The 16,138-nt window shown below is 37.5% G+C and overlaps 1 protein-coding gene across 2 annotated transcripts in view; it reads right to left on the bottom strand.

Annotated features, from left to right (window-relative positions):
• MAP3K13 (mitogen-activated protein kinase kinase kinase 13) overlaps window positions 1–16,138 on the bottom strand; it is a 165,136-nt gene that overhangs the window by 16,711 nt on the left and 132,287 nt on the right. For both annotated transcript variants that reach the window (XM_032631229.1, XM_032631228.1), the window contains exons 5-8: window positions 14,932–15,123; window positions 10,510–10,668; window positions 8,486–8,644; window positions 7,786–7,894 (exon numbers count right to left, since the gene is read on the bottom strand). In XM_032631229.1, coding sequence (XP_032487120.1) covers window positions 7,786–7,894; window positions 8,486–8,644; window positions 10,510–10,668; window positions 14,932–15,123 — 619 coding nt within the window. The remainder of the gene's footprint in view (window positions 1–7,785; window positions 7,895–8,485; window positions 8,645–10,509; window positions 10,669–14,931; window positions 15,124–16,138) is intronic.

Below are 16,138 nucleotides of genomic sequence, written 5' to 3'. Positions count from 1 at the left end.
AAGTTGTTCAAAATGTAAGCCTCTTCCAAGTTCCTAAACCTTTAGTAAAGCCTCTTTCACCTTGACTTTGGATGAGTGTTTCTATTTGTTCTGTTTTGTTTTTTTAAATCAAGGAAAGGTGCTGAACTTCATGCTTAGGTCAAAGACAGGAAAAAGATAAAGGAACAACCAAAAGATGGCAGGAATGGGGACCCAAGCAAACAGAGTCAAAGTGTCCATGAAATTATAAATCTCCCAGGAATTCACAGAAGTATTAAAAAGGACATTGGACTTTCCACAGGGCATTGAATTTCAGACCAATTTATCTAAATTTTAGGAGGTAGGAACATCTCTGCAGGAATATAGTCTACAGACCATTTCTAGAAAAGCAGCTAAAGGAGATGCTTTCTCAAATTATGTACACACTACTATCCCAAGAAGCTAATGAGATTATCTAAAATAATTTCTAGTGAAGGCTAGATATGTAACCAAATGTTTCTAATTGTATCATCTTCTTCTAGAGCTATTCTATTACTTTCAGATTCATGTTAAAAATGATCTCTCTAGATCATGGAAGAAGTTATGCTTAAGTAGTTGTGAAGTTACAGAAGTTTCTCCCCAAATTTGCTGTTTCTCATTTTTTAAAAAAGTCTTGATTGAATTTGCTACAATATTGCTTCTGTTTTACATTTTGGTTTTTTGGCTGCGAGGCATGTGGGATCTTACTCCCCAGCCAGGGATCGAACCCACACCCCCTGCACTGGAAGGCAAAGTCTCAACCACTGGACCGCCAGGGAAGTCCTTCATTTATTTTTATAGAGGAAATTATATTGCAATTATTTAGAATTATAAATAATTATACTTATCTGTTTATAATACGTTAGATCCTACTTATCTGTTTATAATACGTTAGATCTTCACATGTATATATGTTGACTGACCATTGGGGAGACATTTCTGTTAGTCAGTTGACTTTCGGGCATCAAACCTGACAGCCAACGTCATCAAAGAGCGGAGCTCTAGAATGCACTGTCCATTGTTTGGTAACAGTCTTTGACTGTATCTAAGCAGTAAATGCAGGTTTGGCTGAGCCCCAGGTAATGCTGTTCTCTCAGCCATCAGATCAAAGTCATGAAGTAGGAAGAGCATTTGAGCTTTAAGAGGCCAAAGATGAAAATCAAGAGTTGTTGGACCTAAGAAGGATAAGGGAGAGGGCCAAATGTGGGCCTTAAAGCATCCTCTTTTGTGAAAAACATGTCAGTAGATTCTACTCCAGCACTTAAAGAAGGGACCAGGAAAAGGAATACCTCCCTCTGGCAGTAAGGAATCAGATATCACAGATCGGATTTTTTAAATTCTAGAGGAAATAAACCTCCTGACATCTAGCTTACAGGAATGTGAAACTTAAAGAAAACCTTCTGAAGATTGAAACTTATTAAGAAAGTAGATTTCCCAAAAGAAGTTCCCTCTGTGGGAAAACACCAGGTACTGATTAATAATGTGTTTTCCCCAAAGGTACTGTGTTACAGGTAGATGTTAATTTTGGAGTTCCATCACTATACTTAGAATCTTTATGTAATAGGAGTTCCAATTTGCACTTAATCTGCAATTTAGACATTTCTGGGCATAACTAAGAAATGGAGGTGGGCAGGCTGAAGCCAATTTGCACAGAGATTAAGGAGTCTATGAAAGAAAATATGAGGGAAGAAGGAATCCTGTGTGATCTTGACCTATAACAAAGCCATCAACATAGGAGTGGAGAGGCATTTCCCATTTGTTCCACTAATATCTGTAAAATTTTGGGCCATAATCAGCACTATTCTGCGACTTTTAACAAAATGTAACTCAACAGGGAAAGGAACAATTCATTGCATAAACAGAACAACGTGCAACTTTGGACTATGGAGAAGTCCAGAGCTTCTCCATAAAATAGCAGCTCCTGGTGGGTGATGGCACTGCCTTAAGGATACGGCAGCATCCACTGGATGCCAGCTGGGGACTACAGCCTTTCAGCAGAAAACAGTACTAACCAATAAAGTAATACCCAGAAGATGCTTGGTGGAAGAGTGCTGTTGCAGCCAGAGTCACTGGAAAGTAGGGCAGACATTAATATGAGGCTGTTTGAGATCCCCCCCTAAGACTCGTTACTGGGGATTCCCCCAAACTGCTTGTAGGGTGGAGGGAGGGAGTACGGAGTGCTTCACAAGGTACTTAAGTCCTGTGTAAGCAGGTAAGGGAAAAATACAGTGACAGTTGGGTTACTGTCATGAATGGAATCCTCTTTATAACCCACATAAGGCCTGGGAAAGGCTGTAACATCTAGAAGGTTTTTGTCTTCTCCAGTCTTTCAGTTATTCAATCAGTAGACTGAAGCTCTTGTAACCAAACCTTGCTTCTCTTCTCTCTCATAATATGTGTCAAAATGAAGCTGAATTAATATATCAATGGATAAATAAAATAGGGTATATCCATATAGTAGAATATTATTTAGTCATAAAAAGGAATGAAGTTGTGACATATGCTACAAAATAGATAAACCTTGAAAACATGCTAAATGAAACCAATCTGACACAAAAAGACAACTACTGTCTGATTCTACTTCCATGAAATATCTAGAATAGGCAAATTCATAGAGATAGAAAGTAGAACAGAGATTACCAGGGGCTGTGGGGGAAGACAGAATGGGAAGTTATTGCTTAATGAGGTAGTGAGAAATTTTGAAAATAGATAATGGTGACAGTTTTATAACATTGTGAATGTAATTTATGCCACTGAACTGTATATTTAAAAATGGTTAAAATGGCAAATTATATATATATTTTACCACAATTTTTATAAAGTAAAAAAAGAAGTTGAGCCAGCTCCAGCCTAGCTTGAGGAATAGAGAAGCAGGATGTTGAGGGGCTAAGTAGTGGGAAAACATAGATTCTGAGTCAGAAAGGTCTTAGAGGTTGTCAAGTCCAAATCTTGATTGGTATGAGTCCTCTTTACTGTCTCCCCACATAAGTGCCCAGCTTGTGCCTAAGCGCCTACTTGCTCATGATGAAATTACTCTTTTTTAAAATTTATTTATTTTTATTTTTGGCTGTGTTGGGTCTTCGTTTCTGTGCAAGGGCTTTCTCTAGCTGTGGTGAGTGGGGGCCACTCTTCATCGCGGTGCGTGGGCCTCTCACTATCGTGGCCTCTCTTGTTGTGGAGCACAGGCTCCAGACACGCAGGCTCAGTAGTTGTGGCTCACGAGCCTAGTTGCTCCGCGGCATGTGGAATCTTCCCAGACCAGGGCTGGAACCCGGGTTCCCTGCATTGGCAGGCAGATTCTCAACCACTGCGCCACCAGGGAAGCCCCCGATGAAATTACTCTTAAGGTAGAAGAGTCTGGCCCTATAATGAGCTATCTGTCTCTGCAACTCCCAGCCCCTGAATTTCTGGGTGGTCATGGTGGCACTCAAAAGGAAACTAGAATGGTGCAAAGACACAGGGTTGTGGAAGAGCTCAGAAGCAGGGCACGTGATGTACCTAGCAGCTGGGATCTGGGACCAGGCTAAAATGTTTTTTAAAAACTCATACCAAATGTAATTGAATACCAGGAGCAATATTTGCCTACTTGGAGAAATGGGTTATTGTCTAGGAATGAAGCAATAGCTTTGGCAGAATCTAATATTGTACTGAAATTGGTTGCTTTGTTCATCTGTTCTATATATGCTGTTTCCTTATACATGTGCTGTTGATGAGAAACAGATGAAGCATTTTCTCTCAGGAAGGCGTCAGCTGGGCTCTTGTCAGCATTCTTGACTGACAGTTCTGGGGGAAGGTGGCGACCAGCAGCTAATAACCATTGATGGATGACTGATGAGGAAAGGGTTTGGTCAGCAGGCAGGAGGCGAGGCCGCAGGTATAAAAGTGCTATCGAAAAGCAAAACTATGTGCTAAAAAACTAGTTCTTGCCCATTGAGGGAGGATAAAGTCAAAAGACAATTAATTCCTATTTAATTGTGGAATTAAATAGGAATTTAATTTAAATAGGAATTTAATTGTGGATGGAGCTCCCTAGCTGCCATCTTATCCATCTCAGGAGTTCATCAGAAAAAGTACCCAGAATCTCTACAGTGGCATATACTTAGCAATAAAAGGAATGAATTATTGATATGTACCACAACATGGACAAATCTCAAATGCATTATGCTAAGTGAACGAAGACAGGCACAAAAGCCTACATATCATATTATTCCATTTATATGACATTCTGGAAAATACAAAACCATAGGAATAGAAGACAGATATCTTTTTAGCAAGGACTGGGGCTGGGAGGAAGGGACTGGATACAAAAGGACGTGGAGAAAATTGGAATGATAAAAATATTCTGTATCTTGTTTGTGGTGTATATATTTGCCAAAACACATCAAATTGTACAGGTAAAAAGGATGTATTTTATGTTTGTAGATTATACAGAATAACATGACTTAAAAAAACTCTCAATCTTAAATTCCCAATTAGAGTTTGAGATGTCCTAGGTAATTTTATTTCTAGCTTCCTATGTAACTTTTTCCTTTCTATAGTAGCAGCAAATACCAAGGACTTTAGTTATTAGATTTTTATAAACATGTCTGAGATATATGGCAGACATTGCCATATATAGAGGGAAAATAGAGGCCCAATGGCATCCAATTACTCATCCACATTAATGGTGTAATGGTGACCAGAATCCAGGTCCCCAGACTCAAAGACCAGTGCTTCTCACATATATTAAATACCCATTCCTCAAATAGCAGCCCATCTTCTTTATAATTAGCAACCAGTAAATAACCATTTTCCCATTTCTAATAATAAAAACAAGGATAAATGGGTCTTAAAAAAAGAAAGAAAAAGTATCCAGAATGTAACACCTCCAAGGAGGCTTACTTTTTATAGCTTTGTGGGAGGTGAATAATAATATCTTAACAATCAAACAGTTCTTTACAGTTTATAATGCACTTGCATGTTTATTATCTTATTTGATCCTCACCAAAACTCCACAAGGAAGGGAAGATATGGTTATCCTCATTGTTTAGATGAGTAAGCTGAGGTTTAGGGAAATTTAGTGACTTATCCAAGGTCACAGGACAGGGGTTTAGGCTCAAAATCTGTTACTTTTCCCAGTACCTACCTCGTTAGTCCATAAATATTGGGTTGGCCAAAAATTTCGTTCGGGTTTTTCCATAAGATGGGTTTTCATTCGGGAAAAACCCAAACGAACTTTTTGGCCAACCCAATACTTTATTATCATTAGCCAGAGATAGTCTGAATTTCAGACCCAGAAACAAATCAGCTTGTAAATACCTGAAAGATTTTAGGAACTAGCAAGGGTACTTTGAACTATTTAAGGAGAGGTAAAATTTTATGCTGGGAGAAAAATGTGGTAGAATTTATGAATATTAAAAGATGTCCAATGCACTGTTTTTCCCTTCTATTCCTTTTCCTCCCCTTCCTCTCCTTTTCATACTCTTGCTCTCAGAGAACCTTCTCTGAGTTTAATCTTAATGCTGCATAGATTAATAAAAGTGAATTTACACAAGTAAGGATAATAACTGTGGGGACTTAGTTGTACTACACAGTGTTTTATATATATGGTGGGTATTCAGAAAGTGTGGTGCTGGCTTCAGAAGTGATATTCTGGGAGCACACAAGTAGCATCTGTTTAGAATTTGATGTCTTCCAAGTATGTACAGTTATACTCTCAATGGCTTGTGGCTTAGTATTCTCACCAAAAATTGCTTTTCAAAATTGTGGTATGTATAGTTTTCTTGTAAAGGAAGCAACGCTGTGACTGTAACCATATCTTAAAGTCTGAAAAATTTCCTAGAGAGTACTCACTATTATTCTCTTTCATTTCACAAGAGGACTTAAGTCTTCTTCTTAACAAAAGAAAATATATGAAAGATTTCTAATCCAGTAACCAATACCTACATGTATTTGTATAGATAGGCAATAGTTTTAATAGTTCTAAGGGAATTTACCTGAATGCATATCAAAGAACATAGGAAATGTCATGAAGTTATCCTCTTATTTTCTCTAAAATCAAACACTTTACTTACATAAGAATCCCCCAGAAACACTAAAAAACTATAGGGGCAAGCCAGACTATTCAAAGACAGTGTGGGGAGAGCTAAGTTTGTGGGTCATAGCATGTTAGAACTTCAGGCAATAGAGGAAAGGTCTCTGATTTATTATTCCTTAGAAACTGCAAAGACCTTGTTCCTTAATTAAGATATTCCCCAATATCTGATGGGCGGGATATCTCTCTGTTTATCAGACGCCAGAGAAGCAAGTAGTCCAAGCCTCTGGTCGGGCCAGGTAATAAAGCATATTGGAGGACTTGTTTAACTCCCAGGGATGATGCCCCTCCCAGTCCAGTTTGCTGTCAATGCATACTTCCCTGGTAGGTAAACTCATCACCCATTGGAGTTGGGGGCTATTAGGAGTAGACTGAGACACTAATTGGTAATAATATTTCTTCTCTGAGAAGAAATTCTCTGAAAATGAATCTTTGAAATCATACTGGAAGTCAATGCAGAGATGGAATTCATCTTGCAAAAATTCATTTTGGAAAGTGAGAAGAAATTTCTTCTGTATGAGAAGAAGTTAGGTAATACTATATTTAAAATTCTATAAGCATAAAGCTATAATTTAAGATCATCACAATTATTTCAAAAGCCATAGTTTCATCCCATTTTACTCCTTTTGCTATTGCCTGGGTCTGGTAGGGGTAAGTAAGGACCTCATGTATACTGATCCCTCACAACTCCCTATCCATCTTGACAGTGGTTAGACCACTGATCCTTATGCCATTTACAGCATTTTTATTTAATGGTCACAAATTTGTCAGTAATGCACCCATGCCTTACAACATGTGATGGCAGATTCTCTTGTCAAGAGGTGAAATCTATTTCTCGGTCTGGGTTAGCCCGTGACTTGCATTGGCCAATGAGACATTAGCAGCCACAATGCACACACAGGCTGGAAAGTCACGTGTGCGCTGGGGCTTGCTCTCTTGCTGCATTTGGTACCCTGAGCAGACCATGTGAACAAGCCCAAGTTAGCCTGCTGAAGGATAAGAAGCCACGTGGAGGAGAACAGAGGTGTTCTAGCTAATAGCCAGCTAATCGCTGGACTTGTGAATGAGACCATCTGGAACCAGCCAGCCTCCCAGTCAACCTGGCAACTGACTGCAGACACATGAGTGATCCCAAGTCAAAGCCAAATGAAGAACCGCCCAGCATAGATTACAAACCCACAGAATCATGAGCTAAACAACAGCTTATTGTTTTAAGCCATAAGTTTTGGGACAGTAATGGAGTAAAGGCTAACAGATACATTAAATTATATTTTATTTGGTGCTACTAGGTGACACACTTAAAGTTAGTGAAAAGCCTAATTTAATCAACGGGCTCTCTCTGGGATTTAATTTTCCTCCTCTGTACTTTAGCTTTTCTAACTTTAAGGAAAGCAATATTTTCATGAAGGTCAGCAGTAATTCTAATTCAAATGTATGTACATACAGTTTTCATATCCTCTTTTCCTCTTTTCTCTCCAACAACTTCACCAGAACCCACTAGGAAGATGATATTTTAATACATGCTATCTTCAAATAAGAGAATAATATATGTTAAGGGCTTAAAAAACTCTAAAAATGTCATGCGTGTGAGGTATCATTATTGTTTCACAATGAGTAGAGTTATATAATTGCTATCAGAATCAGAATACCCTTACTCCTTCTCACTGAGAGTTTCCTGTCTGTTTAGCAGCACCTGGAACAGTTTCCAGACTTACCTGAGACTTGAAGTAAGTTTCTTGTGGGGTGGCAAGTACATCCGCAGATGCGATGTCTAAATGCATGAGTGTCTGCCGAAAAGAAGGTCGATTGCGAGGTTTACTCTGCCTAAAAGTTAAAAAAAAAAAAGCTTGTGCATTAGAGAAGTTGTGTCCAGGAGGATGAAGATTTTACTCTACTTTATAAAAAATATTTTTGACTCCATGTGTGGCTATGTCTCAGGCAGTTTTGATGTACTGAAGAGCAAAAGGAAAATGTAATTATGAGATACCTCTAATGATGAACTGGAAATCTCTAGGATCATTATTATAATAATTTTCCCTTAGGACTGGTAAAGTAATGATAGCTATCATTTACTAAGGCCTACTATTTTAAGATATCACACCAAATTCTTTATTTATAACTTTTAATTAATCATAACACAACAACTCTATGAGTAGGTGTTACCCCCATTTTACAGATGAGAAAACTGATACTTGGATGACATACCCAAAATTACACAGATAAAAAAGGGCAGAGCAAGTATTTAAACCCAAAGTTCTCAAATTCCAAGTCTCCTAGACTTTACACAAAGTAAGGTTATTCACTCCAAATACACGTTAGAGACTTCCTTGCAGTTTTAAATATAGTTTAGAGAGTTTTAAATATGGTTTTGAGGAAGAAGGTAAAAGAGAATATTGGGAGAAACATATTTCTTACCATGTCTGCTTCATAAGGATTTTGAATCCATCAGGGCAAGTGGAAGGAACTGGAAGGTGTAGGCTATTGCTTCCAACACCCCAAATAATGGCTGAAGAGTCTACATCTTTGTATGGGATCTCTCCTGTCAGCAGCTCCCAAAGCACCACTCCAAAAGACCTACAGTAGCACCGGGAACAAGTATAAAAGACATTTCAGAGAGACTGACTTGTATTTTAGTTATTCATTTATTAATATTCAATCGAATATATGCCCAGTTTTAAAATTCTAATATTGTTATAGGAAAAATAGAAACAGCCAGGAAAACTCTGAAAAAGAAAATTAATGAGGGGGTAACCAACACTATCAGATATTAAGATATACTATAAGGCTTCAATAATTAACACTGGTGATCAATAATCAGCCAGAATATTGGAATGGAATAGAAATCCAGAAATAGACCCAAAACATATAAGAATTGAGCATATGAGAGAAGTGACATCTCACACCAGTGGGGAAAATTGATTATTCAATAAATGCTGTTGGGAAAATTGGGGAAACAAATTTACACTTCATCTTACATCAAGGTAAATTCTAAATGTATCAAAGATTTAAATGTGAGAAACGAAATCATAAAAGTCGTCAAAGAACACATGGAAATTAAAAAAAAGAATCTTAGAATGTTGAAGTCTTTTCTAGTTAAGAAATCCAGAAGCCATAACAGGAGAGATTGATAAATCAAACTGCTTAAAAGAAAATATTGCTGTGGAAAAAAACTTCCACCATAAGAAAAACAACAAAAGTGAAAAGTACCTATAATTTATATACACAAAAGGATAATCTCCTTAATATATAAAATACTCCTGTAAATTGATAAGAATAAAATATCAGAAAGCTTAGTAAAGGATTAGAGTAGTTCACAAATAAGAAATTACAAATGGTTCATAAATATATGAAAAAATGTACAACCTTATTTATAATATTAGAAGAGGAATGCAAATTAAAACTGCACCTATGACACTGTTTGTTTACCTATATGGTTGGCAAAAAAATCCCAAAGTTTAACACATTTTATTGCTGAGACTGAAAAAACACTCTTACACATTTCTTTTGGGAACATAAATTGGTATAATCCCTAATGAGGACACTTTGGTAATAATTACCCAAATTACAAATGATCCCACATTTCTACTTTATCTTATTTACTCTAAAATTACATGCAATTTTAACATATGCTATTTTTTTGGTTTTAAGTCTAAAAGTTACTAGTAGCCAATATTAAGAATGGAAGAAAAACAACTATAGGGAAATATACCAGGTTTTTTGTTTTTGTTTGTTTTTGTTTTTTTTTTTCTGCCAGGCCACGCAGCATGCAGGATCTTAGTTCCCTGACCAGGGATTGAACCTGTGACCCCCATAGTGGAAGCGTGGAGTCCTAACCACTGGACCGCCAGGGAAGTCCCAAGGGAAATATACTGTTAATAGCAGAGATTTGTAACCTCAGAGGAAAAGTTAATAAAGATTAACTCCCCCTCCAAAAAAATAAAGCCCATCAGGGCTGTTTAATAAAAGGGCAAACAGCCCCATACACCTCAAATAGGTCTAAATCATATAACTGTATCACAGCAAAGTACATCACTGATATACCCAATGATGGTCTGAGTCACCAAGAATAGGTAAACTTTGTTCAACATATTTTATTAAAGAAGGTGAAAATTATGTAGTATATTTCAGAAAGACTTTTATACTAAATGGCTATATAAAGTGAACTTTTAGTTTTCCAGAAATTTCAGCATATTCTCTGGGAGTCCCCCAAACTGATGACTTACTGAATGGATATTCACCCTAATTCCTTCTCCCCCAATCCTTCTTACCAGGTGTGATGATCATGCTGGGTAGTACCTCAGATTATATGAGACTGAAATCAACCAGAAGTGAGTAATACTAAAGAATATTTTGGGAAAGTAGACGTGTTGAAAGAGGAAAGCGCTAACAGGGTGAAAGTGGGAACAGGCTTTCTGGTTGGCACAGATGGCACCACTCACCATATATCGACTTTTTCAGAGACAGGTTCATTCCGTATCACCTCTGGCGCCATCCATGCTACTGTGCCAGCGAAGGACATCTTGGTACTTTTATCACTAAGTTCCTTAGATGTACCAAAATCTGAAATTTTTACTGCATCTGTGTGAGTCACTAAAACACTTTAAAAAGAAATAAAGAAAACATCCAGATCGTTAGTATTAATGAAAAGCACGACTAACTGGCAACTGAAGATTTTGTTTGCTGCCTCCTACCTTGCAGAATTCAGCTCTCGAGTTCCAGTACTACTGGGGCATTAGCTACACACCACAAACAGCATCATTCATACTTGTGAGGTAGCATAGCATAGTGGGCTTTCTACATCTGGTTTTATCCTGCCTCCACCACTGCTAACTGTGTGACCTTTGCCAATTACTTAATTCTTCTAAGCCAGTTTTCTCATCTGTAAGATGGAGACAATTCAAGTCACAGTATCTTATCCACAATTCAAAAATCTCCAAAAATTCTTTATAAATATTTTTTCATATATATAAAGCAAACTCAACTTATCCCACTTTGTGCGACTGTCAAAGGTTTTGCTGCAGATTTATGAATGTGGCTGATCATAGGATGTGGCCCCAGACTTCGCTGGGGGTGTAAGGTAAATGCCATATGTTACATTTCTGAAATCATCTGACTCCAAGAGCTTTGGATGAGGGATTATGGGTCTGTAATAATGGTCTCATAGGATTTTCATTTGAACTAAATGAGGTAATATATGTAAAGCACCCATCTCCATAAACATTGGTTTTCATCCTTGCTGGTCTCAGACAACTCAACAGGAAAAACACTTCTTTTAAAACACTGTTTAAATGATGGCCAACTAAAATCATGCATGGCACCATGACACAAGGGATTCATTATTATAAAAGGCTAATAAGTATGCTGGGATTCCATTAATGTTGATAAGGAAAAGCAGGAATAAATTTAAGCTTAGGTAGATTCCACACAAGTCATGTTATACTGGTTACAGTGATCTGGGTTGTGACTTGGGGCAAACTTCTTTTGCTAGCCTTAAAGTGAATAAAATCTAGTACCAGTCAAATCCAGAGAATTAGCATCCACACACACTAGACTGAATTCACTTGAAATAACCTGTTTAGAACTTTAAAATGTTAATGAGTTAGGGTTTCAGAGGCTTAATGATATACAGACTTAATTTTAACATGAAATCTTAATACTCAAATAGTATCAGAATCGAGGCGGCTAGAAAACAGAAAACTTCTCAGTCTATCTCCTTCCTCCTCTATGTGAACTAGGAACTTGACATTTGCCCCCCTCCCCGCCAATGTCAGATGGCTCTTTACCAAACAGTTCATTGCTTATGATTGCTTTAAAATACCTTCATCCACATCTTAACCCTGGTTTTGTACGTGACATATAAAATTTACATAATTTAGGAATTTTGATTTAATCATGTTAGTCTTGGTGAAAATGCGTAAGAATTAAAATATCATGGGATATGTGAGATAACTGGAGAATTGCTGGTATCATATACGCTGAAAGTAAAAAAAGGTGATAAGTTCCTAGTAAGAAAAACACTAGAAGCTTCCTCTTCTGCCTCTTTTGTTCTGCTCATTATGGGACCTGTTAGTATGACAAGAGGGAAGAGCCATGGGAGGAGACTAGAAAAGATACAACGTTGGGACTTTCGTGAAGGCTTCTGAGACAAAGTTGGGGTCACACAGCCTAAGGATTTAACGCAGGTAATGAAATCTCTCTTTACAGCAGATTGACCTTTGTCTTCTCAGTGTCAGCTTGGAACCCAAAGAGGCCAAGGCTGCTGGAGGTTCGGGATGGTACTGATAGCAGAGGGAAAGACTTACTAGATAACAAACTTATTGCTCTAATTTTTATTTTTTAAAAAGATTTATTTTATTTATTTATTTTAGGCTGTATCAGGTCTTAGTTGCAGCACTTGGATCTTCATTGAGGCATGTGGGATCTTTCGTTGCGGCACGTGGGCAATCTCTGTAGTTGTGGAGTCTGGGTTTTCTCTCTCTAGCTGTGGCGCGCAGGCTCCAGGGCACGTGGGCTCTAGTTTGCGGCACGCAGGCTCTCTAGTTGAGGTGCACGAACTCAGTAGTTGTGGCGCACGGGCTTAGTTGCCCTGCGGCGTGTGGGATCTTAGTTCCCTGACCAAGGATAGAACCCACGTCCCTTGCATTGTAAGGCGGATTCTTTACCACTGGACCACCAGGGAAGTGCCTGCTCTAATTTTTAAATGACAAGAGTTAAAGAGAGTAGCATGTGATTTACATATGCTAAAATTTCCTGAATTCTTCCTCTAAAATTAATTCTTCTTCTTCTTTTTTTTTTTTGGCCGCTCTGCCTGGCTTGCAGGATCTTAGCTCCCTGACCAGGGATTGAACCGGGGCAGTCACTGGACTGCCAGGGAATTTCCTAAAATTAATTCTTAAAGAGAACAAGGTGGTTAAGAAGGAGGCCATTCAAAGAGGTCTTTGGGGGCTTCCCTGGTGGCGCAGTGGTTGAGAGTCCGCCTGCGGATGCAGGGGACACAGGTTCGTGCCCCGGTCCGGGAAGATCCCACATGCGGCAGAGCGGCTAGGCCTGTGAGCCATGGCCGCTGAGCCTGTGCTCTGCAACGGGAGAGGCCACAACAGTGAGAGGCCCGCGTACCGAAAAGAGGTCTTCGGCAAGTATTTTGTGTACTTCATGTGTATGCAGTGGATGACAAAAGCAACAGATTGTGTGAAAAATGTGAACAGAAGGAATGAACACTGTAATAAAGTTTATTTGCAAGTAAAGCAAGGAGAAGGTTGTTCAGTGAGCTAACGACTATAATAAACATTGTTGAGAACTATGGTGATAAATAAGAGCTGCTTTGAAGTTGATAATCAAGGACAGATTTGTATCTTCCATGGAGAAGAGGCAGGATTAATTGTGAATCCCTCATCTTCAGATGATGAGGGAGAATGCAGTGGTCCGTGGGCTAAGTTCTGGGTTCAAGTCCTAGCTCCATGACTTTGGGCTCTGAGTTCTAGATTTTCTTATATAAAATGATATCTGTTACATCTATTCCATACATTTTTGCTAAGATCAAAGCAGATGTGATCATGGATATTTTAAAATGTTGTAAACCATGAAAGCACTATGCAAATATGTTTTTGGATAAAGATGAATTCTTCTCTGCTTCTCTAAACAAAAATGTGGTGGGAAATAATGAAAATAATGTTTAAAAATAGGAGCTACACTGAAGTATACCATTTAATCAATTCCTTTCCTTCCTTCATGCATTTTGGGGAACTGAATAAACATTCCTTTTGAAGTGGTTATTGGTAGCCAAAGAATCACTTTGAAAACAGGTTACTGCTTCTCTTTTCTTTTCTTTCTTTTTTTTTTTAAAGATTTTTTTTTTATTATGTGTAACACAGACAAAGTTATTTAAGTCAATACATTTTTAAGGAATTTCACACATTCTGATTCTTTCCACTGCCAATCACCTTAGTTCCTCCAAACTCATAATCTTTAAGATAAAATAGCCCTTTCAAAAAGAAGTTATCATGTGAGTCAGCCCACAATTCTTTTAGTTAGGCTTCTTTGATCTCCAATGAAATATGGACACACTTCAAAATTCCCCACCTGTAATCGTTGGGATCCAATTTCCTCAAGCGATTTACTTTAGGACCATGTTTAGGGTCAGGAGATGGATCTGCCTGGTTCTGAATTTGACACCCTCTAAAAATGTATTAGGTTCAAATCATATTCACTCCTAAGCCATCACACCCTAGAACAACACAGATCATTGGGATATGCCAATCTGCTTCTCTTAAATAACCAATTTATATTATTTAATGAGCACTGTGAACCTCGTTACCTTGTTTCCTTCTTTGCTTAGACTCTACGAAGCTCAAAGCCAAATTCATAAGCCACCTCTAACAACTGTACAGAATCTTATGGTATACATTTTGTGAACAAGCTTTAGTTAATGTTTTTATTTTCTCTTTGCCTCTGTTTCTTATCCATTTTTATCCTGTTGTATATATTTCTGAAACTCAGTTTTTAAAAAATTGGTTTTCTGGGGGGAACACACTGGGAAAACAAGTCAAGCCTTCCAATGGGAAAGTCTGGCATTAATTATCTGAGATGATGGAAAGTGAATACTTTAGTTAATATATTTTGTTTCATAGTTGTACAATTAAAAGGCAACAAAAAGGGAAAACTACTGTCAGGTGCCTGGACATATCTGCCATATAGGTAAGTAGGTTAACAATAATCCCCCAAACATGCAAATAGAGTTATCCACTGTGCTAATTTAAACTGAACTGAAAATATGATGTCCAAAAGCTTCAACTATGGTTGATAAAATTCCATATTTCAAAACAATAAAACAAAATGGCTGAAAAATTAGCTCCAGAACTCACTTAGGTGATTTGAGATCACGATGAATAATTTTATGGAGGTGTAAATAATTCATTCCACTTGCAATTCCTGTGGACCAATCTACTAGCAATCGAGGTGTGATCTTCCTGCCAGCTCGCAAAACCTCATAAAGTTGTCCATGGGCACAGTATTCCATGATGATACAGTAACATGGGGCCTGAGTACAAACACCCCTTTCAAGAAAACACAGACATGTACATGAGTACACACATCCATATAAACATATATGTATACATATTTATATTTTAAGAATATTTAATAAATTTAATAATTAAGACCAGTTCTCTGTCCACATTATTTTAAAAATGCATATAATCTTTCCTGATCCTTAAATTACCATTTAAGTCCCTCTAGTCTACCTGTTTCTTTGTTATGCGCATAGACAATTTTAGTTTGTTTTGTTCACTTTAGATATCTATATGCTATGCTATATCGGTGCTTTTTCTGGGGGACCATTCCATTCTAGAACAAAGAGCATCTTTCTCTGAGACTTGTGTAGGCTGGATATTTTAGATTGTTAAGAATAATTTAAATATCTTCCTTTAAAAATTAAATGGAAAGTTTTATATATAGTGTACAGAGAGAATTCAAATAAAATATTGCTATTTTTACTATTTGTTGAATTTCAAATTACTCAAATTTAAGGTAACTAGACTGAGGACCAAAAGAATCAATTTTCTATGTTATAGAGTAGCTGAAAAACATTTCTGTTTAGAACAAAAATAATGTTACACAATGTATTATACACCTATGCAGCCTCTATTTTCATCAATTCCTACATCTTCTATGGAGCCTTTCCTGATTATTCCAGTCTAAAAAAAAATCTTTCTCTTCTCTAATTTCCTATGCTACATATTTGTTTTTTATATGCAATTTTTCTCTCCCTGTACAGATTATCGGTTCCTTAAAGGTTAAGGTCTTCAAGTACTTTTCTTTCTACCACATAGCTTAGAAGTTCACAGCAAGTCCTTGACAAATATTGTTTAACTTCACCTGAACGTTCTTTGTTGATAAAGCCTTTGCACAAACAAGTACAGAGGCAAGGGGTAGGAGGAAGGGTACTAACACGAAAGAACATCCTCTATTTGTCAGGAATGTTTACATGTTAATTAATTGTCTTATTTAATCTGCCTCAAACCATTGTACGATAGATATTATCTTTTCCATTTCTACAGGTAAAGCTCAGCG

Source organism: Phocoena sinus, chromosome 4, assembly GCF_008692025.1.
Source record: "Phocoena sinus isolate mPhoSin1 chromosome 4, mPhoSin1.pri, whole genome shotgun sequence".
Classification (NCBI taxonomy): domain Eukaryota; kingdom Metazoa; phylum Chordata; class Mammalia; order Artiodactyla; family Phocoenidae; genus Phocoena; species Phocoena sinus.
This window is presented reverse-complemented; position numbering and strand designations above follow the sequence as displayed.